Raw genomic sequence first — 27,783 nt, 5'->3', positions numbered from 1 at the left:
ACCCGAGTTCTTCTCTTTTTAGCGGGCGTACCCCTTGGCAGCCTTGCGCTCACACCAAGGTTGCTTTTTCCCACCTCACGTCGATTGGCCGGCCGCTAAGTGCACGGTCCGCTCTCAATGAGTGAAAAGAGAACAAGGGGAGGCTCAACAAGCCCTTCTTCTTTCTTTTTTTTTTTTTGAAAAAAATCAGGGCTGTATATTACTGAGTACAATATAATCCCCAGCGGATGCCAAAATAGCCTATCACGAGCCCTTCTTTCTTGAGTTTCCTGTCACTCTTCAAAAACACGATTAGGAATCGACACGCCGAAGTGAACTTGGGTTCGTGCGACCTCAACAAGCAAAAAAAACTTATGTGGTTCTTGTGGTTCTTTCCTTGAGTGATACAGAACACTGTCAAAGCTCTGATACCAATGTAAGGTGCAGCAAAAGTGAATGTTGAACTTTGCTCAAGATGAGTGCTCCGAACTTTGCTCAAGGTTCCTTTACTTACGGAAGGGAGAGCCTTCCGTTCCTTTAGTGAGAGAGGGCAATGGATACAAACAAAGTGTTGAACACTATGAATGAAGGTGCTGAGATTGAGAGATAGAGAGAGAAGAATACGACACCAGAATGTTGTCAAACCCTCCTCCAAAGGCCCCACTCTCTATGGCAAGAGCGGGATACTATTGATTGCACAAATCTCTACAATGCTTGGACTTGCCGACGATGAGGACGACGACGAGACGGGCTGAAATCTGAAAATGCTAATGGCTGAAATCTGCAAATCTTTATATGCTGACTTCTGACTCTATGTTGGTGACAATGTCGATGATGACGATGCGACGATGACACGCTGAAAACGCAGATGCTGAAATCTGCGTTTTCAGGGCTGAATCTGCAAACTTCGCCGGGATCTGACCGTGCGGCGAGGATCTACTACGGGAAGGTGAGATCTACGAGGTTTGGGGGTTCTGCTGCGGAGTCTATCTGCTGAAATTGCAAAATGCTGATGCAAAGGCTTACTTTGTCGCGATGAATCTGCAAATCGTTGGGAGTCTTGCTGATCCAAAAAAGCTAGGCTGCTTTGGGATTCTGCAGGGAGAATCTGCTAACGCTAGGGCTGATCTGCTGTACTGTTGTCGTCGGCACTAATCTGATGTCACGTGCACATCTAACCCTATGTGTACGTAGACAAGCTACTTCATAATATGGGTTTAGTTCAATCAAGTCAGTCTAGAATAGGAAGTGATCTGGCACTTTTGCGAGTCTGTTCGCAGACCGTGCATGACCAGTCACTTAGATTAGATGCATATCCTCCGATTGCACATAGCATTACCATAAGCATTCCCATAAGAATCCATCGCAATCCATCAGGGGAATTTTCTAGTGCATTTAACCTATTTTCCCTATTTTTGACATTTTTCACTTATTGATTAAGTGACTTTTGTTGGAAACTAGGTAGGGCAATTTGGCTAAGATAATATATAAGCCAGAGTTAGCACTTTCTGGCAGAAGAGGCAATAGGAGCACACGCTCAATAGGCACCTTCTTAGCAGGACCCCCAACAGCAAGCCTAGTGTTTTTGCAACTCAACATCAACCTAGCGTTTTGGACCAGATCAGCCAACGTTTTTGATCTTGCACATTCTTGGCGACAACAAGAAGCAAAAGACTCCTAGCGTTAGCAGATTTGCACATCCACAGCAAATCAGCCCTAGCGTTAGCAGATTTCCACCGCAAGTCAAATTTTAGGCCCTAGCGTTTTTGCAGATCTTCGCGACGGAATCAGCCCTAGACTCAGCGTTTTTAGTTTTCAGCAATCAGTTTCCATAGCAGAACCCCCGAACCTCGCAGATCTCACCTTCCTCCAGTAGATCCTCGCCGCACGGTCAGATCCTGCGTAGTTTGCAGATTCAACCCGGAAAACGCAGATTTCGGCATCTGCGTTTTCAGCGCGTCGTCGTCGCATCCTCGTCATCGACATCGTCACCGACATAGAGTCAGAATTCAACAGATAAAGATTTGCAGATTTCAGCCCTTAGCATTTTCAGATTTCAACCCGTCTCATCGTCGTCGACCTCGTTGGCAAGTCCAAAGTATTGTAGAGATTTGTGCAATCATAAGTAGACCGCTCTCGCCATAGAGAGTGGGGCCTTCGGAGGAGGATTTTTACGTCTCTGGTGTCGTATTCTCTTCTCTATCTCTCAGTCTCAGCACCTTCATGCACAGTGTTCACCACTTTGTTTGTGTCCATTGCACTCTCTCACTAAAGGAGCGGAAGGCTCTCCTTTCCGTAAGTATAAGGAACCTTGAGCACAGTCCGAAGCACTCATCTTGAGCAAAGTTCAACATTCACTTCTGCTGCACCTTACATTGGTATCAGAGCTTTGGCAGTGTTTTGTATCACTCAAGGAAAGAACCACAAGAACCACACAATTTTTTTTTGCTTGTTGAGGTCGCATGAACCCAAGTTCACTTGGGCGTGTCGATTCCTAATCGTGTTTTTGAAAAGTGATAGGAAACCCAGGAAAGAAGGGCTTGTTCAGCCTCCCCTTGTGCCTCTTTTCACTCATTGAGAGCGGACCGTGCACTTAGCGGCCGGCCAATCGACATGAGGTGGGAAAAAGCAACCTTGGTGTGAGCGCGGAAAAGAGTAGAACTCTGGTGAAGAAGAGAAGATCCTTCTCTAGCACAGATTGCAAGCTAAAGACGACCCTCAAGAACCTCAAGAACTCAAGACCCACAAGAACCCAAGTTCCTCGTGAACACAAGAACTCATGACTTCAGTAGATGGTCATCACTCAAAGCGGAATGGCTACTTCACTTGGAGGTGATGAGCATGAGAGAGGCGAAGAAGAATTTTCCCCACCAGGAGGTTTTTTCGACCCTCCCCCTTCCCCATCTACGCCAAGGATTGCACTAACTCCTATGAAGGAGTTGCCGCAGTTGTTTCTGGACAGGAAGTTAGAACACGAAGAAAGAAGGGCAACCATAGATCGTGACTACGAAGAAAGAATGGCAGCCATAGAGCGTAAGTACGACTTGGAAGCCAAAGTAAGAAAAGCAGAAAGAGAAGCAGAAAGAAAGGCCAACTTGGAGCGTGAGCGTGAGCAAGCGCGCTTCGCGGCCGAATAGAGCGCCCGACACATGAAAGAGATGTTGCGACTCTTTTCTCAAGTGCGGGCACAGATGCAAGAGACTCGGGAAAAGGAGACTCTCTCAGTCTCTTCTTCTCCAAAGCATGACACATAGGATTTGCATGATGATAAGCATGATGAATTGCCTGATAATGATAAGCATGATGATTTGAATGACAATGACAAGCATGATGATTTGCATGAAGATGATGTGATTGTTCACAAGGATGATGTGTTAGTTGATACTTTCTCTAGTGAAGCTAACCCCATTGCAGATTCGATCGATCACAAGGAACCAATCTTGACTCTCGAGTCAAGGTCCAAAGAACCCCCACAGGAAGTATTATGTGTTCAAGTGATTAGTCAACACGCATTGTTCGAGTGTTTCATTCGTGATCGTTTCTTGTATTTTAGTCAGCATCTTTATGTGATCCCTTTTCCTAGGCATGACATATTGAACGTTGAGCATGTTTCACTCATGAATGAGCACGAATGTATACGGATTATTCATGAAAAGCTGAAAAGTATGCATTCAAGAAAGTCACATTCCATGTCTCTTCCTTGGCACGACACATTTGTAGAAAGAGCACAAGAAAGTATGAGCACCAGCATGGGCATTTCCGTTGTGAATTGCCACAGTTGATTGCTTTAGATTAGCAAGACAAGATTCGATCTCATTGTTTGCGTGTGTGGTGAACGGTTTGGCACTCCGTCACTTTGTTCGTCTCCATTGCATGCACAACAGTCTTTAATGAAGCCTCAATTTTTCCAATCACTTTACATGGAATAGGTATGTTCATGTTTTTGTGTTGGAAGTGGTTTCAGGAATTTTCAGCCATGGAGACTCTTGAAGAAGGTGGGCCTACGTCCATAGACAAAGTTGAAGCATTGAAGGAGCTACATATGACTTTGTGTCGCTTTCGACACGGCCCAAAGAAGCAAGCTTGCAAATCTTTATGAAGTTCAAGTATCGCACGACCCACGCATCAAAGTGGGCCGGCGAAGAGTCCTTTTCAAGATTCCGGATGCTATTGGCGATCTCCCTCGACACCATACAGTTCGGTACCAGTACCTCACTTTGAAAATGCACATCTAACCCTATGTGTACGTGGACAAGCTACTTCATGATATGGGTTCAGTTCAATCAAGTCAGTCTAGAATAGGAAGTGATCCGACACTTTTGTGAGTCTGTTCACAAACCGTCCATGACCAGTCACTTAGATTAGATGCATATCCTCCGATTGCACACAGCATGATCATAAGCATTCCCATCAGAATCCATCACAATCCATCAGGGGAATTTTCCAATGCATTTAACCTATTTTCCCTATTTTGACATTTTTCACTTATTTATTAAGTGACTTTTGTTGGGAACTAGGTAGAGCAATTTTGCTAAGATAATATATAAGCAAACCAGAGTTAGCACTTTCTGGCAGAAGAGGCAACAGGAGCACACGCTCAACAGGCACCTTCTCAGCAGGACCCCCGACACAACAGAGCAGAGCCCTTCTGGGGAAGTTCATTGTCCGAGGTCTTCTTCCAGGTGAGGAGCCCGAGAAGGAGTTCTTGTTACAGCGGCTTCGTGCTAGGGTGCCCCAGGCAGGAGGCCCCTCGCAACCTTCGACAAAACGGATCTTCACAGAGATGAGCAGAGTTGGTTTGAGCAGGAGACTGGAGGATCGCTTCGCTGTGTCAATTGGCAGGCCACTAAGTACACGGTCCGCTCTCAATGAGTGAAAAGAAGAACAAGGGGAGGCCGGACAAGCCCTTCTTTCTTGGGTTTCCTATCACTCTTCAAAAACACAATTAGGAATCAACACGCCCAAGTGGACTTGGGTTACTTGCGACCGCAACAAGCAAAAAAATTTATGTGGTTCTTTTCTTGAGTGATACAAAACACTGCCAAAGCTCTGATACCAATGTAAGGTGCAGCGGAAGTGAATGTTGAACTTTGCTCTAGATGAGTGCTCCGAACTGTGCTCCAGGGTTCCTTTTACTTACAAAAGGGAGGGCCTTCCGTTCCTTTGGTGAGAGTGCAATGATCACAAACAAAGGGGATGACACTGTGAATGAAGGTGTTGAGACTGAGAGAGAGAGAGAGAGAGAGAGAGAGAGAGAGAAAAGAATACGACACCAGACGTTGTCAAACCCTCCTCCAAGGGCCCCACTCTCTATGACGAGAGAGGTCTATGCTATTGATTGCACAAATCTGCTACAATGGTCTAGATGCAATGGACTTGCCGACGATGTCGACGACAATGATGACAGCGACGAGATGGACTGAAAACTGAAAATGCTAGGGGCTGAAATCTCAAATCTTGTATCTGCTGAATTCTGACTTTGTGTCGACGAGGACAACGAGGCGACAACGATGCGTTGAAAATGCAATTGCTGAAATCTGCGAACAGCGGGCTGAAACTGAAAATGCTGGCTGATCTGAGCACGCGGCGAGGATCTGTTGCGGAAAGGTGAGATCTACAAGGTTTGGGACTTGATCTGCGGTGTCTAGATGCTGAAAATAGGAAACGCTGATGCTATGGGCTAATCTGTCCTAGAGAATCTGCAAAACGCTAGAATGATCTGCAACTTGCAAAAACGCCAGGCTGGTTCTGTGATCTGCTAGCGCCGGGGCTGATCTGCAATCTGCAAAACGCCAGGGCTGATCTGCTGGTGAAAAACACCAGGTTGTCTTGTTGGCTGGAAAACGCTAGGTTGTCCTGCCGGGAAGGTGCACTGCCAAACACTTGGTCTCTGCTGCCTCTTCTACCAGCTTTTCTTATATATCCACTTAGCCAATTTGCCCTACCCAGTTTCCCAACAAAGTCACTTATTAATAATAAGTGAAAATGGCTAAAATAGGGAAAATGGGTTCTGTGCACTGTGAAATGCTCATGATGGCTACTGACTGTAATTCTGATAATCAGCTGTGTGCAACCAAAGGATATGCAACTACTCAGTGCCTAGACATGCACGGCCTGCGCACAAGCTCACAACGATGCTACGACACTTTCTAAGCTGACCTGAACCCTAGACCTGAAGTAGCTTGTCCACATGCACATAGGGTTAGATGTGCACGTGACAAATCTAGTGGGGAAGCCAATGGTTCAGTACATAATATTGGAGGCAGACCTGATAAGAAAAATGCAAATGCAAGGCAGAGAAATAGAAGCAAGAGTAGAGGGAAAGAAAAGCAACAAGACATAACTTGCTATCAGTGTGGCCGTAAGGGTCACAAGAAACCTGACTGCAAGTTTTACAAAAGGGAGCAGGAAAGGAAGAAGAATGATGCAGAGAAAAAGAAGAGAAAAATTCTCATGCATTTGAGGCCTCAAAAGGAAAAGAGGGGGCTAATGTAACCTCAAGTATAGTCATTGAGGAATTGTCAGATGTAGAAAATATTTTGTGTGCTACTCTTTCTTGTAATGATGCCCTTCCACTTAATATTCTGGACATACAGATCACCAAAGCAGAATCGAGATGTCATTGATGCTTTACTTACAATCAACGATGGACTGTCACAGACATGGATAGTAGACTCTGGTGCCTCGTTTCATGTTACTCCATGCATGGAGTGCTTTGCTACATTTGATGCGGGTAGTTATAGCAAGGTTTACCTTGGTAATAATCATGCCTACAGTATTGATGGGATTGGCACCATACACTTGTCATTGGACAATGGACAAGAGCTTGTGCTCAAGGATGTCAGATATGTACCTGGCATCAAAAAGAGTTTGCTATCTGTGGGGCAGATGGATTTGCATGGCTACACCACGTTCTTTGGTGGTTGATTGTGGAAACTCAAGAAGGGTTCTATGCTTGCGGTAAAGGGCAGCAAAAGAGGGACATTGTATTGTTTGCGATGCAAAGCTTTGCTTGGCAAATTTCTTGCTATTGCTGAAATTGGCTCTCATTTAGAGCTTTGGCATAGGAGATTAGGCCATATGAGCCAAAAAGGACTTGATGTCCTTTCGTCTTTGAAAAGACTTGATGTTAAGGGCTCAAAGCTTGATTTTTGTAATGATTGTTGATTTGGTAAACAAGTAAGAAATTCTTATTACTCTAGTGTCTCTCGTAAACCAAATGTTTTAGATTTGTTGCATTCTGATGTGTGTCGCATGTCTGTGAAATCTATGGGGGGTGCTGTATACTTTGTTTCTTTCATAGACAAATGTTCCAAGAAAATATGGGTGTATTTGTTGAAAAATAAAAGTGATGTATTTGCTGCATTTAAGGTTTTTCATGCACTTGTGACCACCCAAACGGGAAAGAAATTGAAATGTCTTAGAACGGACAATGGGGGTAAATGCACATCTGCTGAATTAAAGTCTTTTTGTGAGTTACATGGTATTAGAAGGGAGCTTACAGCTCCATACAGCCCTTCTTCGAATGGTGTGGTAGAAACGTACAATAGGACATTGTGTGAGAGGGTGCGGTGCATGTTGTTCACTACTAATCTCCCTCATGGTTTTTGGAGAGAAGCACTAAAAACCGCAGTACATATATGCAACCGCTCTCCTAATCAATCTTTGGAAAATGGTATTCCTGAGAAGGTTTGGTCTGGCAAACCGGCTTCATATGACCATTTGCGTGTCTATGGCTGTGATGCATTCGTACATGTGAGGAACGAACTGAGAAGCAAGCTTGATGCTAAGTCCACTAAAGGCATATTCATGGGTTATGGAGATGAAGGTGAAATGGGCTACAGAATTTGGTTACCTCAGTTTAAAAAGATCGTACGCAGCCGGGATGTAGTCTTTAATGAGGCAAAGTTAATGAAATATGACTCGTCCTCTGATGTTGATTCAAAGAGAGTCAAGTTTCAACATGTATGGCCACCCATTATGACTGAAAATGACCTTCGTGATGCTTTACCACAAGCTGAAATTGAAAATCAACCGGTTATTTTTGAGCCAGAATGTAACAGACTTGGACACTCCAAGTCAAGAATCTACCGCGACAGCACCAAATAACCACTTCAAAACAGTTCACAGTTCACAATTTATTCAACACTGGCCCGTCGAACTTCCGTGCCTAGAGAAATTGGCTCCAGGGACTGGGGCCCCTTTGGGTATTTCTTTTCGAAGATTTTATCTCTCTCTCTCTCTCTCTCTCTCTCTCTCTCTCTCTCTCTCTCTCTCTCTCTCTCTCTCTCTCTCTCTCTCTCTCTCTCTCGCTTAATAAAATAAAGCAAAGAGGCTTTCTCTCTCTCCCATTGCGTGGGAAAAAGCAATGCCAAAAGCTAGGCCCAAAAACTTCAGCAAAACCTACCGTACAGAATTCCACAAACTGCGCCGCAAAACGCGGGGATCCGTACAACTGCCACGTGTCAGCCTGCCACGTCAGCAAATCTGCAAATTAGGGTTTTTGATTTTCTGCAGTTAGGGTTAGGGTTTCTTGCAGAGCGGGCAGCCACGTCATCACTTTGTGGCATAGAAGATGTTGGACAGAAAAGGGATGCTCGTGAAGGTGTGAGACAACAAAATTCAAGTGCTGATCCACAAAATGAAGGTGCTTAACGGCATGGACAGCACGCTGAAAACGGTGTACAGCAGCCCGAAAATGCTGAAAGTGACTTGCCTCCTGATGTAGAACCTGTGCCGGAGAATGTAGATCATTGGGTACGCAGGTCTACTCGCTTTAGAAGGCAACCACAGCGATATGACCCCTCTTTATACTATGTAATGTTACCGGATGAGGGAGAGCCTCTGACTTACAAAGAGGCAAAGTCATGTGAGTTAAGCAATAAGTGGGAGCTTGCAATACAAGAGGAGATAAAGTCCTTGTATGCAAATGATACTCGGGATCTTATGCGCATTGCAAGGGATAGAAAGAAGCGTCTTTTCTTCTTTTCTCAAGACAAGTACATCAAGCAAGTGCTGGAGAGATTTAATATGGCTCAAGCTAAGCCACTTGGAGTTCCTTTACCTCCATACACTAAGCTTAGCAAAGCTGACAGTCCAAAAGATGAGGTGGTAATCAATGCAATGAAGGGAGTACCTTATGCTTCAGCTTGTGGCTCTCTTATGTATGTTATGGTTGCTACTCACCAAGATATTGCTCATGCACTGGGATTTGTTAGTCGATATATGTCTAACCCTGGCAAGGCACATTGGAAAGCTGTCAAATGCATTTTTCGATATTTGAAAGGTACAAAGTCCAAGTGTATCTGCTATGGCATGGGTGACCTAAAGTTGCAGGGATTCTGTGATGCAGACATGGCAGGTGACTTGGACACTAGGAAGTCTACCAATGGATATGTCTTTGCAATTGCTGGTGGAGTGGTTTCTTTGCGTTCTAGACTGCAGAAGATTGTGGCACTGAGTACTATTGAGGCTAAATATATTTCAGCCATTGAAGCTTCCAAGGAAGCTATTTGGTTGGGCACTTGCAGAGGAGCTTGGTATGCCAGCTGGTACTCCAGTGTTGGGATACGATAGTCAAAGTGTTGTCTATCTTGCCAAAAATGCCATGTTTCATACTCGTACATAGTACTCTGCACGTTGCTCTACTGTCAATTTCGGGCTAGCGTATTTCTTGTTCTATTGCTTCTCCTTTTTGTTATCAAAAGAATCCTTCCCTAAGGAAGCGAACGCTTGTCCAAGGGATAGCATACCAAAGCCTTCCTCGACGTGCACCATAACCTTTTGAATGGTATGAGACTTTTGCTTCAAGTAATACCGCAGATCTCTTTTGGAAGACCACAACAAAAACTCTATCTGCTCCAAAAAAGAAAGAAGCTATTGGCAAAAATGTATCCCTAACCAAAGTTTCTTCCTTCGTCATCATCAAACGATTCTAAGCTATGTTGACGTCTTCTTCATACTCCTTCGTTAACCATGCCGAAGTGAAGATTCTTTTGAACTTTATCCACGACTTAGCAATTGTCTAGTGTAAGAACATGAAGATTCTTTTGAACTTTATCCACAACTTAGCAATTGTCTTATGTAAGAGCAGGGTCGCCTACCGTGTCTGTGCATCGCCTATAAGACAAGACACCACCTTCTGTACCTTGAAGGCTTTCGAGAAACGACCTTTAGAAAAAACAATGTCAAACTGCAGTACAGATGCAAGGGCTCGATGGGTATCCTTGAAGCCTAAAACGTGTCAAATTGCATATCTTGAGCCCATCCTTGAACTCCTTGGTCTTCTTTCTCTTTTTCTCTAGGTAATTGTAATGGGTTGGTAGCATCAGGTGGTTCCTCTTCTTTCCATAGTCCCAAAGAACCGCCAAAAGAGGATGAAGTGTCCTCACAATTGTTAAAATGCTTGCACTGCTTTCTAGAATTCTTGGATCTGCTTTTCTCTGTCTTTCTCCACTTCTTTCGCTTTTTTCCCTCCTCACTGGAATCCCAAGAAGAATAACTCTCTCAATTGTCTAAGACAAGGACAAAGAAGGTGAACTAGGGTCATCCTCAAAGCAAACACGCTTCTTGGATTTACTAGCCTCCTCAAAAGTTGATTTCCAACCCAGATAGCCGGGATATCCCTTTGAGTTGCTTGCCAAGAGTGCTTTGTGCTCTTTAGCAACTGATTGACTTTCTCTTCAAGAGCACTGTCAAATTCTTCTTGCGAGTACACTTTCTGCTTTTCTGTACTTGGCTTTGCTTTCTTTTCCATTGCTGACTTAAGAGGTGAATGGATGACATCTCGCCATCGTAAGTGAACCTTGTCAAGCGGATGATTCTTCAGATAAATTACATAATTTGGGTCCTTGGAATACTTAATCATCCATTTTGGCACATGTATCAACTTGCAGTTGACGTCGATACACCATCTTGTCAAAATCTCCCGTCACGAATGGGCCATGGTCCTCTCCCGATTCCTCGGAAGGAGGTTGACACCCATTGGAATCTTTGTTGTTCTCTGCCATTCCTCCGATGGGATTGGAGTACTCTTCATCTCCCTAAGGTCAGTAGTCGGTGAAACACTTTCCTCTCGATCGAAATCATTGCTTAAACCTATGTGTGCTGCAAGGAAAAGGATTGGATCCTCCGTAGGAGAAGAATCATGAGGGCTCTCATACCACTGTAACAGGCTTGGACACTCCAAGCAAGAAATCAATAGCAACGCACGTGAGAAAACAACAGCAGCAGAACTTGAGATAGCGAGAGAGGGAAGAGTAGAGTCGACATGGAACGACGGAGTTCCGCTCCCAAATGCACCGGCCCGAAAGTCTGGTGCCCCTTTGGATACATCTTTCTTTATTGCTTCACAAAGATACAATAATTAGGAGACTTTTCCTCTGCTTCCACGTATTGGAATGCCAGAGTGAGACCCAAAGGCACGTATTTGAAGGCCCTTAGTCTTAAAGCACAATACATGAAAAGCTATTGCTCCAAAAAGTCCCTGAGCCAAAAACTAGGCACCCAAATAGTTATCCACGTTTGCATTGGTTGTCCATACACCGTTGCCACGTCAACACTATGCAAGCCAAGCTGTACGAAAATGCCGCGTCAGCAAGGAATTCCCGTTTTCTTCTTTTTGTAGGGTTTTAGGCCCCTAGGTCGGTGAGTCCAAAGTTGTAGGGTTAGGATGTTTAATGTCCTAACCCCCTAAGGGTCCACCACATCACTAACTTGTGATAGGTCAAGTGTCTCGAGAACCATAGAAACAACACCCCGCCCCCCCCCCAAAAAAGGAGAAAATTGTAAACCAGGCAACGAAACCACAATTCTCTCTCTCTCTCTCTCTCTCTCTCTCTCTCTCTCTCTCTCTCTCTCTCTCTCTCTCTCTCTCTCTCTCTCTCTCTCTCTCTCTCTCTCTCTCTCTCTCAAACCAAACAAAGAGGCCATGGGCACATACCTTGCTCTCAACTTCATCAAAGAAGCTATCTGCAAGGGCGCGATAATTTTCCTCTTCAATGAGGCTCCACTCATTGTCATATAGCTACAAGGTTGAAAAACCATAAATCAAACACAACGACAACACATTAAAGACATCACTTTGAGGCATATTAAGTGTGTCTAAGGTAGTGAAGTTACATAAACTCAATTGTTTCTATGTCGTGGCCTTAGACTATGAAAATAAAAAACAACGATAACACAGACATCACTTTGAGAGGCACAATAAGTGTGTTTAAGCTTGTGAGGCTACATAAAATCATTTGTTACTATGTTGTGACCTTAGACACTCATAGCCTGTAGATAAACTACTTGTTACAGTGTTGTAACCTTAGGCAAACATGGTTTGCCCCTCAAAATGATGTTTTCATGTGTTTGCAGTATTCTTTGGCTAGTGCTGTACAACAACAATTGGAGCCTCATTAAGAAGGATAATTATGCACTAGAGCACAATAACTTCTCTCTTTAATGAGGCTCCACATGCTGTTATTCAGCTACAAGGTTAAAAAACTATCAATCAAAAGCACCTACAAACACATACAAGACATATTTTAATGGATATACTATCCATGCCTGAAGGTCACAAATTGAGAGCTTCTTTTGATGCACACATGACATATCAAACTTTACATGCATGCATGCATACATACAAATATATACATACATGCATGCACACGCGTACATGTGTGTGTATGCCCGGGTGTGCATGTGTGTAGATATATATGTACACACACACACACACACACAAACACAATGTGCATGTATACGCATATAGATAAGTAAATAGATAAATGATACCCAACTAAGTGTATGTATATCTACATGTTTGTCTTTTATTATTTTATTTTTTGTTTTTTATATGCGTATATACACATGTGTGTGTATGCAAATGGACACACAACACACGCACACATATACACACAAAGACACACACCCCTAACTTGAGAAAGCTCAGATCCAATTTTCGTAGAAACGTTCAAGTTGTCGACGCATTGAAGTCATGGAGAGGAGAATACAACCATCAAGTTCACCATACATCCCAATGCTGGGTGTAGACTCCCGTGTGTGTGTGTGTGTGTGTGTGTGTGTGTGTGTGTGTGGAGGCGTCATGTGGACACATGATAGTGACGGATGCAAAACCACAGGACACTTGATAAACTCCCAGCCAAAATTCTCAGGAAGAAGCAAGGAAGCAATTACCTTTACAAGGCGCTTCAAAAGGGGGGTGACAACCGAATTTGACACACCCAACATCTTCATGAAGTCAAGCGCACGGCGGAACCGCTCCTTGTCTTCTGCCATGGCTACAGAAAAGCTTCAGGAAGGCCAAAATGATCACATCATGGTCAACCCTTAACACTACGAGCGTCAGTCTTTGGGGTGGGGGGAAAGCCACTGTTAGGAAAACACAACGGAAGTTTGAAAAGCAGCTATGGAGAAGCAGCTCTGTTTGCAGAGTAGTCCTCCGTCCTTCAGATGGCGCGCGGTGAGAGTTGGTACTGGCTGGTCTGGTTCGCATGCAAGTAGTGTTTACTGAGTGCATTGTTTAATGTTTATTCCTCTGCCATTGAACCATTATATGATATATGATATATGATGCTAGTCTAGAGGAGGGAGGCCGCAGCTCTCTCTCTTTCTATTACCCAAGTCTTGAGTTCAACTCTCCTCCTTGGATAGATCTTTAAGGTCTATTGGGATCCTACGACGTTAAAACAATTTTTTTCTCGAGTGTGTGTGTGCGGGCGCGCTAATAAAAAGAGGAAAGCGATATAACCTTTCTATCACCCAAGTGTGGTAGATTGGTTATGTCATTTCCCTCTTGAATAACAGGTCTTGAGTTCAACTCTCCTCATCGGATAGATCGTTAAGGTCTCTTGGGATAGTTTCCTACGATGTTAAAACAATCTTCTTCTTCTTCTTCTTCTCTCTCTGTCTCTTGGTTGCCAATGGACACTGGTTGAAGCCGACTGGACATAGGAAATGAGGACACATGGGGGAAAGGCTCTAGGAATCCCTTCCCCCTTTACATATAATATAGATAGTATAGATACATTTCCAATACACACACTAGTCCCAACCACTCCGAGAACACTGCAAGTGAGCCATTGTTCAAAATATGATGAGTTTTCACAAAGGTTAAAGCAAACTAGTCAGTCTTTTGAAATGGAAGACTATTGTTTGTTTCAATATGAGGTCATGGATGGGATGCTTATACCATTTGGTAGACCATAAGAAAAGTTTTCTTTCATCCAACTTTAATGTCCTTGATACCATCACTCGACTAGATTATTGAACCCATTGTCCTTCATAGAGAGCACGTGGACGGGGGGATAAATTTGGTCATAAAATTGATACCACAATCGTTTCCCATATTAGCAATATGTATGTTTTGTGTATAGGATTTAGTGTGCACGCGTTTGTATGCACGTGTGAGACGCAAGAAGTGGTGAATGCTAGCAATGACTAGTTGGCAAATCAATTTTTAGCCCAATGGCCAAACCGCGTTGTCTACAGACACTCACACCCAAGGAGGAAATGAAGGCATGGCTCTCCACCTAGTCATAGCGGGAATGACAAAGCATACCATTGTCATGCTATATGTAGTGGTCTACATGCTCACGAGCAGGGGAACCAAGGGAGCTTTTGGAGGGGAGCTTAGGAGGGAGCTTTTTATGGAGAATGAACCGGTTGGCAAAATTATTGAAAAAGCTCTCTCTATCAAGCTTGTGTTGGATTCCCTAATCTTCTACAAAAAGCTCGCTTCGCCAAATGAGTGATAGCCACTCATCACCTACTCCATGTAACTTCTCTTTCCCAATTTCTCTCTCTCTCTCTCTCTCTCTCTCTCTCTCTCTCTCTCTCTCTCTCTCTCTCTCTCTCTCTCTCTCTCTCTCTCTCTCTCTCTATCTATCTATCTATATATATATATATATATAAAAAAAATTGCGCAAGCAATCGCCAAACAAACCAATGCCCGCGTTCCATAGCTCCTGCACAACAAATGAAAGTCAAAGCAAGCAGAAAAACAATATTTTTAGATAGAAGGTACCAAAGTGTACCTCGCATAGGTGTCCCATCCTCCTCTTCATCCAATCATCCTCCTCTAGTGAATCGAATCGGGCGTCACCTGACGGTATGTCGATGGCATGTGATGTCCCAATGTGCTCTTTTCTCATCATTCCATTGAGCAGCAGCAATGATATCACGAAACAGTTATCTGACTGGCAGACAACTACAAACACTCCTTTGTCATCAAATATTGCTAGTGCGAGCGAGCAAGTTGTCCAAACTGGCATACTTCCATTTTGTTCCAATCTGGCACATTAGAATCAGATTGCCCATACACAAGAGTATTGGATGGCAAAAATAGAACAGAAGCATTCACTGCAGATTCAACGGCCAACCCATCACAGAATGAACGAAGACATTTATCCACAATGTGTGGCTTCACAGTGCTCAATAAAGCATTCTTAAAGTAATCCTTTGTCTTATCCGAGCTAAATGCACAATTTGAACACGGTCGCCATCACTATCTGCAAAAATCCTCAAACAGATTAAGCAAGATCCTGATCCACACGACAACTTCCATTCAAGAAGGCCACTTACCAGTCGATGAGTATGTAACTAAACGCAGGTTTAGACATGCAATATTTATATTTCTAGACTCGTTGCGAAGTCAATTACTTCCTTTTCAGATATTCCACTCATTTTTTCTTGAACACCACAAAGATAGCAATGAAGAAGTGAATCATGCTTTTTAATCCTATGAACGGCAACAAAGCTCATATTTTTCTTTGATATGGGCCGCTCCTTACGAGCCTGAAGCTTCCTCAGAATGCTCCATCAGGTAGCAAAGTTGTTAGTTTCAGCAAGAACGTTTTCTTGTACCTTCATGTGAGTTATAAAAAATTAACTCACATGAAGGTACAAGAAAACGTTCTTGCTGAAACTAACAACTTTGCTACCTGAGATGCTGTAGCAAACCCCTTTCCCTAAGGTATTTGCACACTAGACTCTACCGCCATGGATATTTGTGTACCTCCACATGCTCTTTTTTCCATATCCTTTATAGTGTCATTGTGTGTCATAAAATCTAATATCTAACCAACCGAAATGATTTTCTCATATTAAAATGATCATTTAATGTGGGAGAATAAACGGGAACAAGGGTTAGGATATAGAAATGTTCTTATAGATCTATCTCAACACGGGGCCAATGGTAATGGGGCCCAAATGAGAGATAGTCTATCAAAGAGCAAGGCTAACCAATGGAGCATAAAGACCTTTTGGTTAGCTTCATTGAATACCTCCAATAGTTAGTGTTAAAAGTCCTTTGACCTTAGGTAAGCTAGGGTTGTGCTTGAGGTGGGAACCCAGCCCAAGCTTAAGGTGGTTGACATGCTTGATGACTAAGATGCTTGAGATGCTCAGGCTGTACTTGAGGTGAGAACCCAGCCCAAGCTTGAGGGGCTTAAGGGACAAGCTTGTGGTGAGAACTAGGCCCAAGGTTGAGGGGCTTGAGGTGGCGCAAAAGTCAAAATGAATTCCTACAAGGAGGGGGTGAGCCATACAAGAAGGAGGGGTGGTTGCTTGACCACTCTCTCTCCCAAAGGGCACCCCTTGCCCAAGGGGCAAGTAGGACACATGTCAAGCCCCTAGCTAGGTTACCCTCATGGTGTGCCTAAAGCTTATTGGTTGGCCTTCCAAGGGGTCCAATGACAATTTAGTGGATTTAATTAATTTGTTTAGCGTTTATGAAGCCCTCTCTCTCAAAGGGGAAAGGGGTACACTTGTCCCAAGGCTACCCTTGTCGCTTGGTATGAGTCTTGATTGTGGTTGGCTAGGCCTGGAGGGGTCCAATGAGCTTCAAGCATGAGCTACAAGGGGGGGTCGACCAAAGCAACTAGGGGGCCTGCTTAGGGGGTATACTCTCCCACACACACTCACACACACTCTCATTGTGTGAAGTGCAAAGTGCAAGAGCTCCCTCTCCTTCTCCAAGCAAGTAGAGAGGTCGAGAGCCTACACCAACACTCTTGGCTATGGAATGAAAATCCAACCAAGAGCCATGCTTCAATGCTTAAGCTTTCCATCTTCATTACTGTGTTATTATGTATGCTAGCAAGAAGAGTGATGATAAGGGAGGAACTAGTTCTTTCTCCAATTAAATGTTTCTTCTTTCTCTTCCCTACCCTCATTCCTTGCTAGCTCTCTCCACCTTCGCAGGTGTTTGAGGTCTTGGGACCAAGGCTTGGGATAGTTAATGCTTTCCTCAAATTTTATGTTATGCTCGTGATGCATGAAGCGTTCCATCTTCATTGCATCACCTAGGTCACAAGGAACAGAAAGATTGTACTGTAACAAGTCTCTCTTGATGGGAGAAATCATAATACAAATGCCTATTGAAGGGGGGACCGGCTCCACATAAATCCGATCCACAACTGTTGTCATGTTCACTAAATTCTCTCTCTTGCAAAAGTATTGTTCATGCCAAGTTAACTAAATGCTATGTTTTTGTTGCTACCATCAATTATGTTCACTCGCTATGCTCACAAAGTAATTTCACAAAAGTACTCTCTCTAATTTTTGATAATCTCAAGTGAATAGGCCGATTCCATTACATTGGTATCATAGCATTTGGTTTCTCTTTTCTTTCTTAAGAAGAGAGGTCCTTAAGTATCCTATACATGGTTGATGTTGTTAATTATATTAGGGTAAGTGGAACTGGGATCTATTATCGATTTTGTTGAGCCCACTATGTGGAATATGGTGCACACCTCGGGAGCTTTAGACTTAATAATGGAATCTTTTTAGACTTGGCTACGGCTTTACCATTATTGAGTCATAAGAAGTCCAAAAGGAGCTAGCCCTCGGCAACTTTGCTATGTTAGACCTACTCCACTACTCTCTATAACTAACCACTTCGAGCCGTGGGTGTAGATATTTAAGAGCCGATTTTCAAAGGCTAAGAGGAGTGGCGACTAAGGTTTTGAATTGCCAAAGCATACACTAAGTACGTACACAAGTTTTGTTAACATGGCTGATAATAACCAAGAGAGTAGAATGAACATTGATAGCTTTGATTTTGCACATGAAGGTGCTAATGATGATGCCCCCATGTTTGTAAATTATCTCGTAACTAGGTTGCAGCAAGCTATGGGAAACCCTGCTTTGTAAGCCGAAGTTACTCAAAAACTTCGCACTTATGGGATCTCCCTTCCTCTCAAAGAGGAGAGAGAGCTTAGGAGGCCTCTTGAAGAGACCCCCAAAAGAAGACTCTCTCCCATACGAGAGGAGGAATCCAAAGAGCAATAAAGCAATGAAACTTTAAGTTTCTCTGAAGATGTGTCTCCTCGAAGACGGCGGTCTAGATGATCACCAACTCCTCCAAAGAGGAAAAGATCAACACACAGTCCTTCTCCTCATCACTCCGAAAGGGAAGAGAGGAACAAAGGAAGAAAAGGGCAAGAAAGAGGTCACCCTCTTCTCCTTGTTCTTCACCTTCCTCCTCTTCCGACGAAATCTATGGTTATTCTCCTAGAGAATACAGGAGGGGAGGACATAGAAAATCATACCCTGCATGGCGAAGGTCACAAAAGCTAAAGAAGTTCAAGGAGGGAGGAAAGAGTATCTCTTTTCTCACGTATGATGGCACCTTTGGTGCTACCAACAAAGTGTTGTCCTTCATTCAACAATTTGATGCGGCCTTTGGAGACGAGGGCTTCACAGAGTCCTCCAAGCTACGCCATGTAGCTATGCACTTCCAAAAATCAGCTCGTCAATGGTGGCTAGCCTTTGTGGCAATGGCAAAGCCCCAAAGACATGGAAAACTCTACGAGTTTCCATAACGAAGCAATTCCTTGCAAGCGATGCAAAGGACAAGGTGCTTACCGAATGGCGTAGCTTGAAGCTAAGCTTCTCTCTCATGAGTCTATCCACAAGTATGTAGACAAGTTTTGGGGTTTACATCTCAAGGCTACTGTCTTTCAAAAGATAGAATTTGCCGAGTAAAAGCAACAATTCTACGCAAGATTACCTTAAGAGATGGCCAAATACATCAACTCTCAATGGCTTGGTTCTATCACCAAAGTAATCCATCACACCATGGTTGCTTCATGCATCAATTTGTATCAAGGGGCCAGACGGAATGTCAAGCCCATGGAAAACAAAAGACAAAAATGATGCAAAGGGGAAAACCAATGCTCAAAAGTCTTCCCAAGGCACTTCCAACAACAACAACAACAATTAGTCCAAGGAGAAGGGAGTTTACAAAGGCAAAAACAAACTCTCTCCTGAAGAGATTCAAGCTTTTCGCAAGGACCATAAGTGTTTCAAGTGTGGGGAGCAAGGACATGGCTATTGTTCTTGCCCCAAGAAGAATGCTCGCAATGAGACTCCTAGGGATTCCATCATCGAAGCTCCAAAAGAGGATGTTCATTGCAAAGGATCATCACTTTCCTATGCTTGGGAAAAGGTAAGAGAGCATGATCCCTTCATCTTGTTTAACCCTGGCTCTACTCACAACTTCATATCTAATGGAGTTGGCCACCAAGTTGGGCATTCAAGCTTTCGAGATGGGAGATATGGTAACAGCTGACACAGCTTTTAAGGGACAACAAGCCTTTGTTACTCCCTCGATTGGGAAGTTGAGGCTTCATGTCCAAAGCTATGTCGACAAAGAAGACTTTTTCATCTCTCCTCTCCAACATGAGGATGCTATCCTAGGGGCGCCATGGTTTGATAGCGTGGCTGCTAATATGAAGTTCCCTGATAAGAGAATCTACTTCACCTATAGGTGAAATAACATGTATATAGATGCTAGTGAGCGTGGTCGCACTATTCCACTTGTAAATCCTCTTGCTTTTGATAAATCAATGAAGAGCTCAGTTTTTGCGTACATGACTTTTGTCAAAGATTCTCTAAAAGATCCTACTGTTTCATCAAATGTAAATGGTAGGAATCAAGAAGAGTTAGACTTGTTTAATTTTCTAAAAGGATTCCAAGATGTGTTCATTGATGATATCCCTATGGACTTACCTCCAAAACGAGGGGATGATGACCATTGCATTTAGCTCCTCCCAGGTAGCTCACCGCCTAACAAGCCTCCTTATCGAGTCTCACAAGCTCAACAAGAGGAGATCATGAGGCAAGTACAGGAATTGGTAGACAAAGGGATGGTGAGGCCTAGTTCCTCTCCCTTTTGTTCTCCAATCCTTTTAGTGCAAAAGAAAGATGGTATATACCATATGTGTGTGGTCTACCGAGCATTAAACCATATCACTATTAGAAACAGATTTCCCATACCTCGGGTAGAAGATCTGTTTGATAACCTACAAGGCTCTACCTACTTCAGTAGGATTGACCTTAAAAGTGCAAAAGAAAGATGGTACATACCATATGTGTGTGGTCTATCGTGCACTAAACCATATCACTATCAAAAATAGATTTCCCGTGCCTCGGGTAGAAGATCTGTTTGATAAGCTACAAGGCTCTACCTACTTCAATAGGATTGACACTAAACCATATCACTATCAAAAATAGATTTCCCGTGCCTCGGGTAGAAGATCTGTTTGATAAGCTACAAGGTTCTACCTACTTCAGTAGGATTGACCTTAAAAGTGGCTATCATCAAATAGCGATAGAGGATGAAGGCCGCGTTTTGCACAACGTTTGGTCTTTATGAATACCTAGGCATGCCTTTTGGCTTGACTAACGCACCAGTTACGTTCAATCATCTAATGGAGAAAATTTTTAGACCTTACCACAAATTCATTGAAGTGTCTTTGATGCTATCCTCATCTACTCCAAATCTTTGGAGGAACATAAGCAACATCTCCAAGTGATTTTTCAAGCATTGAGGGAGAACAAGCTTTTTCTCAACAAAAAAAAAAAGAATTTTTCCTTCAAGAGATTCAATACCTAGGTCATATTATCTCTCAAGATGGTATCTGTATGGATCCATCAAAGTTAGAGGTAATAAAAGCATGGATTAATCCAAGGAATCTACATGAGCTAAGAAGCTTTATTGGTATGTGCACATACTATAGATGCTTCATAGCAAAATTGTCTCAAATAGCAGGACCACTACATGACTTAACTAAGAAGAACGTTATGTATGGACTGCTAATGAGAAAAATGCTCTTGATAAGCTCAAAGAAAAGCTTACCTCTCAACCAGTCCTCATGCTTCCGGATCTCTCAAAGACATTTGAGGTCCAATGTGATGCTTGTGGTGATTGCCTTGGAGCAGTTTTGCTTCAAGAAGGGCATGCCATAGCATAAGAGAACTGAAGGCTCAATACTGATGAACGAGTCTTGGGCATTTATGAGAAAGAGCTTTTAGCTGTTCTACATGCCCTAGACACATGGAAGCACTATTTATTGGGGACTCCATTTATTCTGTGAACCGACCACCAAAGTCTCAAGTATTTCATGACGCAAACCAAGCTTTCCGACAAACAAATGAGGTGGGCAAATTTTCTTTTGCAATTCAATTTCCATATTGCTCACATTGCTGGTAAGCACAATCAAGTGGCTGATGCACTTTCATGACGACCAAAAGTTAATGTGGTGTCTATAGCTACTCATAATGATCTATCCTCTATGATAGATGAGTATGCTACTGACCATGACTTTAGAGCCATAATATCAGCCCTTGCTTTGGGGAAGAAAGAGGAACCATTCACCTTGTAGGATGGTTATCTTCTCCACGGAAATAGGCTATGTGTTACCCATTCCCTTCGTGAGAAAGTTATGTATGAGTCCCATGTTCCTCCCTATGTGGGGCATAGAGGTATTCAACCTACTCTTTGAGGAGTAGAGACGTATTTGTATTGGCCTACCATGAAAGTGGACATACAAGAGCATGTTTCAAAATGTGTGGTATACAAAAAGACCAAGTATGATAGAGGGAAGCAACTTGGATTACTCCAGTCATTGCCTATCCCAAATTCACCATGGGAGAGTATATCCATGGATTTCATCTTTGGATTGCCCAAGTCTATCCATGGAAATATGGGAATGTGGACAATAGTCGACATGTTTAGCAAGCAAGCACACTTTATTCCTATCAAAAATACTATTAAGACACACCAAATGGCAACTCTCTTCATATCACAAATTTTCAAACACCATGGATTACCAACATCCATGGTGTCAGATAGGGATCTTAGAATGACCAGTAATTTCTTCTCTTTGAAAATTTAGGAACAAGATTGAATTTCTCTTCGATCTATCATCCACAAACAGATGGCCAAAGTGAGATAGCCAATCTTACGATACTCGATCTACTCAAGACTTATGTTGCCAAAGTAGATCAACGCTCACAATGGAAAAAGTACTTACCTCTTGTAGAGTATGCCTACAATAATACTGTACATACTTCTACAGAAAAACACCTTATGAGATCATTGAGGGAAGACCTAAAAGTCCCTTGCTACTCAAAGTACATGGGAAGATCTTCGCTGCCGATGAGTATAGTCGTGACCTACAAGAATCTTTTCAAAAGATTAAGGAGGCTATATCCATCTCTCAACAAAGGCAAAAAGTTGTTAATGTTGACAAGCACAGAAGGGCCTTAACGTTCAAAGAAAATGATTGGGTCTTACTTAAGTTTCCTAAGGCTTGATTGAGTCAAACCACGGGCAAAAATCCTACGGGCCATCAAAACTATTATGCTAAGCTAGCAAAAAGATACTATGGTCCTTTCCAAATCTTGAAACCTATTAATGAGACGGCTTACCAACTCAAGTTGCCCAACCATTGGCTCATACACAATGTTTTTCATGTGAGCACACTCAAGCCCTACCAAGGAGAGCCACCAAGTGAACCAGTTATTGAAGACCCTCGCGAAGTTGAAGACCAAGAAGAGGTGCTACAACCTGAAGTTATTCTTCGGCATGAAGACAAGGTACTACGACATGGTAAGATTATCCAAGGTATCTTATTAAGTTCAAAAATTATCCTTTTGAAGATGCCAGATGGATGCAAGGAATACAACTTAAGGATAGTATGAACCTTGTCAATGCTTACAATGCTACATTAGAGTAAGCAAATGTACAAATTTCTTTTAAATGACCCATGTTTTTGTCTTATCAGACTAGTTCTCTTTTTAATTGTGCACAAATTTATATAATATGCATGCTTCGAATCATGTTTGTGATGATGACATCTCTCAAACACCAAGTAGAATTTGTCACTCTACTTTGGGAGAATGAAATGGACTAAAGATCAGACATGCTTGCGGCAGCTATGTCTCCCAAGCACCAAATGGATTGGTCATCCATCTTGGAAAGACGTTGTAGGTTAAAAAGGGATCCTCTACTTGCTAAGTAAGATTGACTAATGACTAAGGCTTTATCTCTTCTACCTCATAGTCGAGGACGACTATGACTTCAAGAGAGATGTAATGTCATAAAATCTAATATCTAACCAACCCAAATGATTTTCTTATATTAAAATGATCATTTAATGTGGGAGAATAAATGGGACAAGGCTTAGGATATAGACATGTGCTTATAGATCTATCTCAACACGGGGGCAATGGTAATGGGGGCCAAATGAGAGATGGTCTATCAAAGGGCAAGGCTAACCAATGGAGCATAAAGACCTTAGGGTTAGCTTCATTGAAGACCTCCAATAGTTAGTATTAAAAGTCATTTGACCTTAGGTAGGCTACGGTAGTGCTTGAGGTGGGAACCCGGCCCAAGCTTAAGGTGCTTGACATGCCTGATGACTGAGATGCTTGAGGTGCTTGATGATTGAGATGCTTGAGGTGCTTGTCATGCTTGAGATACTAGGGATATACTTGAGGTGAGAACCCAGCCCAAGCTTGAGGGGCTTAAGGGCCAAGCTTGTGGTGAGAACTAGGCCCAAGGTTGAGGGGCTTGAGGTGGCACAAAAGTCAAAATGAATCCCTACAAGGAGGGGGTGAGCCATGCAAGAAGGGGGGGTGGTTGCTTGACAACTCTCTCTCCCAAAGGGCACTCCTTGCCCAAGGGGTAAGTAGGACACATATCAAGCCCCTAGCTAGGTTACCCTCATGGTGTGCCTAAAGATTATTGGTTGGCCTTCCAAGGGGTCCAATGATGATTTAGTGGATTTAATTAATTGTTTTAGCATTTATCAAGCCCTCTCTCTCAAAGGGGAAAGGGGGACACTTGTACCAAGGCTACCATTGTTGCTTGGTATGACTCTTGCTTGTGATTGGCTATAGGCCTGGAGGGGTCCAATGAGCTTCAAGCATGAGCTACAAGGGGGGTCAACCACAGCAAGTAGGGGGCATGCTTAGGGGGTATACTCTCCCACACACACTCACACACACACTCTCATTGTGTGAAGTGCAAAGTGCAAGAGCTTCCTCGCCTTCTCCAAGCAAGTAGAGAGGTCGAGAGCCTACACCAACACTCTTGGCTATGGAATGCAAATCCAACTCCATCTTCATTACTATGTTATTATGTATGCTAGCAAGAAGAGTGATGATAAGGAAGGAACTAGTTCTTTCTCCTATGAAATGTTTCTTCTTCCTCTTCCCTACCCTCACTCCCTACTAACTCTCTCCACCTTCGAAGGTGTTTGAGGTCTTGGGATTGAGGCTTGGGATAGTTAATACTTTCTTCAAATTTTACGTTATGATCGTGATGAATGAAGCTTTCCATCTTCATTGCATCACCTAGGTCACAAGGAACACAAAGATTGTATTGTAACAAGTCTCTCTTGATGGGAGAAATCATAATACAAATGCCTATTGGAGGGGGGACCGGTTCCACATAAATGCGGTCCTCAACTGTTGTCATGTTCTAAATTCTCTCTCTTGCAAAAGTATTGTTCATGCCAAGTTAACTAAATGCTATGTTTATGTTGCTACCATTAATTATGTTCACGTGCTATGCTCACAAAGTAATTTCACAAAAGTACTCTCTCTAATTTCTGCTACTCTCGTGTTAATAGGCCGATTCCATTACATTGTGTACCCTTTCCTTGTTGGGAGGGAAGTGCCCATCATCATACTCCAAGAACCACAGAAAATCATGGTAAAGTTTGCTCTTGAAGTTATGTGGTATCTGCATTGGGTTGAAAATATGCTTTGCCTTTTCAATTTCAAGCATTTTCTGCAAGCTTTTGACACCTCTAATTTTGAAGTTGTGCTTCTGTAACCATCTAACATAAGCAATAGCATTGTAAGCAACAAAATTAACTTATTTACTCCTAATGTAAGTATATAGTGTATAGACCTGTAAAGACATTTTTCCCTTGCATTTGTCAATGCCTTGCACACCTCAGATTGTGATCCTTTTTTCATAAGATCTAGATCATAAGCAAAGGTCTTGCCCATATGTAGATGTTTAACATCCTTGAGGAACGAGTCAAGGTCAAGAACGGGAATCGATTTCAAATGTATACTTTGGATAGTGTTGTAGACATTCTCGGCCTCTTTTACAATTGATGATAAAAAAACCTCGATCCACAACCACTCTTGAAAGAAAACAAATTCTCATGTATCAACTAAACATTATATATTTCAAATATTTTATGTGCCTAACTAGAGAACAACAATGTTGAGAGTTAATGTACATACCAGTGTGATGAAGAAGATGTAACATCAGAACGACGGGCACATTGTACCATAATTTCTTTCCTACACTCCTGTCAATGTCTGCATGCATCCAACTATAGACTACACAAGGTAGTTTCTCCATGATAGCCTCCTTTGAAGCAAAGCCCATTGCCCGCACCATCCAAAGCATGTCCATGTAAGAGATAGCCATGTATCCTGTCTCATTCAATCTACATGGGATTGACGAAAAAAACGTCAAGACAATTTGATACTAAAGCTATAGGCTCATGCAAATAGAATCAAAGGATCTTACTTGTTTATATGCATAATAATGCTCAATATATCAACCTCGTTTGAAGAACCTATTGTCACTAGTTCTGGTGCCTATTGACATCTTTCTCGTAGGCAACACCTAAAACCAAAGAGAAGGACACATAATAACTGCATTTAAGAACACATGAAAATTAAAAATAATTAACAACAGAACTTACTTTCTTTAAGAACTCCCATCTAAGCTGCTAGCCTGTGGTTTCCATCCCAAGTATTCAACCTTTTTTTGCAGAGGTCGCCCCGATAATTGTCTTTGATTTCGGCCTCGAACTCCTCATTAGCCACTCGCCACAAGGGATCCCATTTTGCAAGATATCGTCGCCTACATCAATGGAAGGATGGCCTAGTGCATCAGATGAGCATATAAAGCGTCCTTTGGTCTCATAATATCCCTCCAACAAGAATGTATCGGCCAATGGTTATAGACGCTTGGGGTCCCATCTAACTTGTCTTGCTTTCTCCAGATTTATCAAACAGAAAAGAAGAACCCAAGGTAATGGAGTTTTGTGCTCTACCTGCATTGTCCAAAGCATGTTAAAGCCCAAACTTTGCAACGGTTATTGCTTCTTTGTTCTCAAATGCTCTTATGTACCTTCAAATTTCCAAGATGTTTTGATTAAACATTCTAGCGAACTCTTGTTAATTGGAAATTCACCTCCAACATTTGCCCCTCCTATTAGGTATGCCTCCATTTCTCTGTCATCGATCACTTCTTTAGAGTTCTCAACATTGGGTACAACTCTAGATGATGATCCTTCCTACACGTTTGCTTTTCCTTTTGCCCCCTTTCTAGATTTTTTCGATATCACAATAGGTTGAGATGGAATAGTGCTAATTGGCCTACTCTTGGACAGGAATACACTAGCAGATGGAGACATTTCTTGTAGTTCTTTCCTTGCTGTCTTCGTAACTTGTTGATAAACAAACAATACAGTAATGGTCATTCAACAAATAATTTTGCAAGGGACGTCTAACAATTTACACTCAAAGATTAGTCAATATAAAACCAATCGAGATGGAGCCAAAATATATGAGATCACTTTTAGGTTCCCGCTTTTAGGACACATAACTAGAATTTTTTTTGCCTTCTTCTAGGTAGTCATTTCTTTGTTTTTTGAAGGAACATGAGGGAGAGGGGCATCCTTGCCATCATATACTTCTAAAACTGCAACAGAGAAGCAACTAGATGGCAATCTGCTCCCATGAAGCTTAACCTACACCAATCGCCTCTCCAGTGTAAATAAACTTAACGTAAGCTCCAACATCAAATTTCTTGGCCATCTTTAGTCCGAACAAAAAAGTGAAGCACAAATGCTCTGACCTGCAAAAAAAGAGCTGGAATTGTTATCTTTTTTTTTACTGTCTCTCTTGCTCTCCATTGTTTTCTCTCCCTCCCTCCACAACCCTCCCTCCTCTCTGTATCTACCACAATCTTCTCTCCCTTGTTATGTGGATCCTCCACCCTTTCTCACCCTTGCTTTCTCTCCCTCCCCCTTCACCCCCTCCCTCCCTCTCTATCATTCTTTCTCCCATTTTCTTCCCCTTGCACCCCCCCTCCCTCTATCTATCGATTCTTTCTTTAATTCTCACACTCTCTATCTCTCTCTTCTCTTTTTTCTCTATTTGTCTCTCTTCTTCTCTCCCTCAACTCTTTCTTTATCTCTCCCTCTCTCCTTCTCTCCATCTCATCTATCTTTCTTGTTCCCATTCTCACCGTCTATATCTCTTTGTTCCCTGTTACGTTTCCCTATCTCTATCTCCCTCTCGGTCTCTCTTCCTCTCCCTCTATCTCTCCCTACCAACCTTTCTCTCTTAGCAATAATCCCTCACTCACCCTATCTCTCTCTCTCTCTCTCTCTCTCTCTCTCTCTATATATATATATATATATATATATATATATATATATATAAAACTCTCTCTTTGTCTCTTTTCGTCCCTCC

The 27,783-nt window shown here is 42.6% G+C and overlaps 1 protein-coding gene across 2 annotated transcripts in view; it reads right to left on the bottom strand.

The window, feature by feature from the left end:
* Positions 1 to 13,542, bottom strand: part of LOC147451444 (putative inactive histone-lysine N-methyltransferase SUVR1) — a 65,334-nt gene extending 51,792 nt beyond the window's left edge. Inside the window, exons 1-2 of one of the 2 annotated variants that reach the window (XM_086520350.1) lie at positions 13,159 to 13,542; positions 11,921 to 12,004 (exon numbers count right to left, since the gene is read on the bottom strand). In XM_086520350.1, the coding sequence (XP_086376476.1) occupies positions 11,921 to 12,004; positions 13,159 to 13,260 (186 nt within the window). In that variant the 5' untranslated portion in view covers positions 13,261 to 13,542. The remainder of the gene's footprint in view (positions 1 to 11,920; positions 12,005 to 13,158) is intronic. The other variant, XM_086520349.1, reaches the window with a different exon arrangement.
* Positions 13,543 to 27,783: the final 14,241 nt, after the last annotated feature.

This window comes from Adiantum capillus-veneris, chromosome 9 (assembly GCF_014529385.1).
Source record: "Adiantum capillus-veneris isolate H3 chromosome 9, ASM1452938v2, whole genome shotgun sequence".
NCBI lineage: Eukaryota > Viridiplantae > Streptophyta > Polypodiopsida > Polypodiales > Pteridaceae > Adiantum > Adiantum capillus-veneris.
The sequence above is the reverse complement of the archived record's forward strand: the minus strand, read 5'-3'. Positions and strand labels throughout refer to the sequence as shown.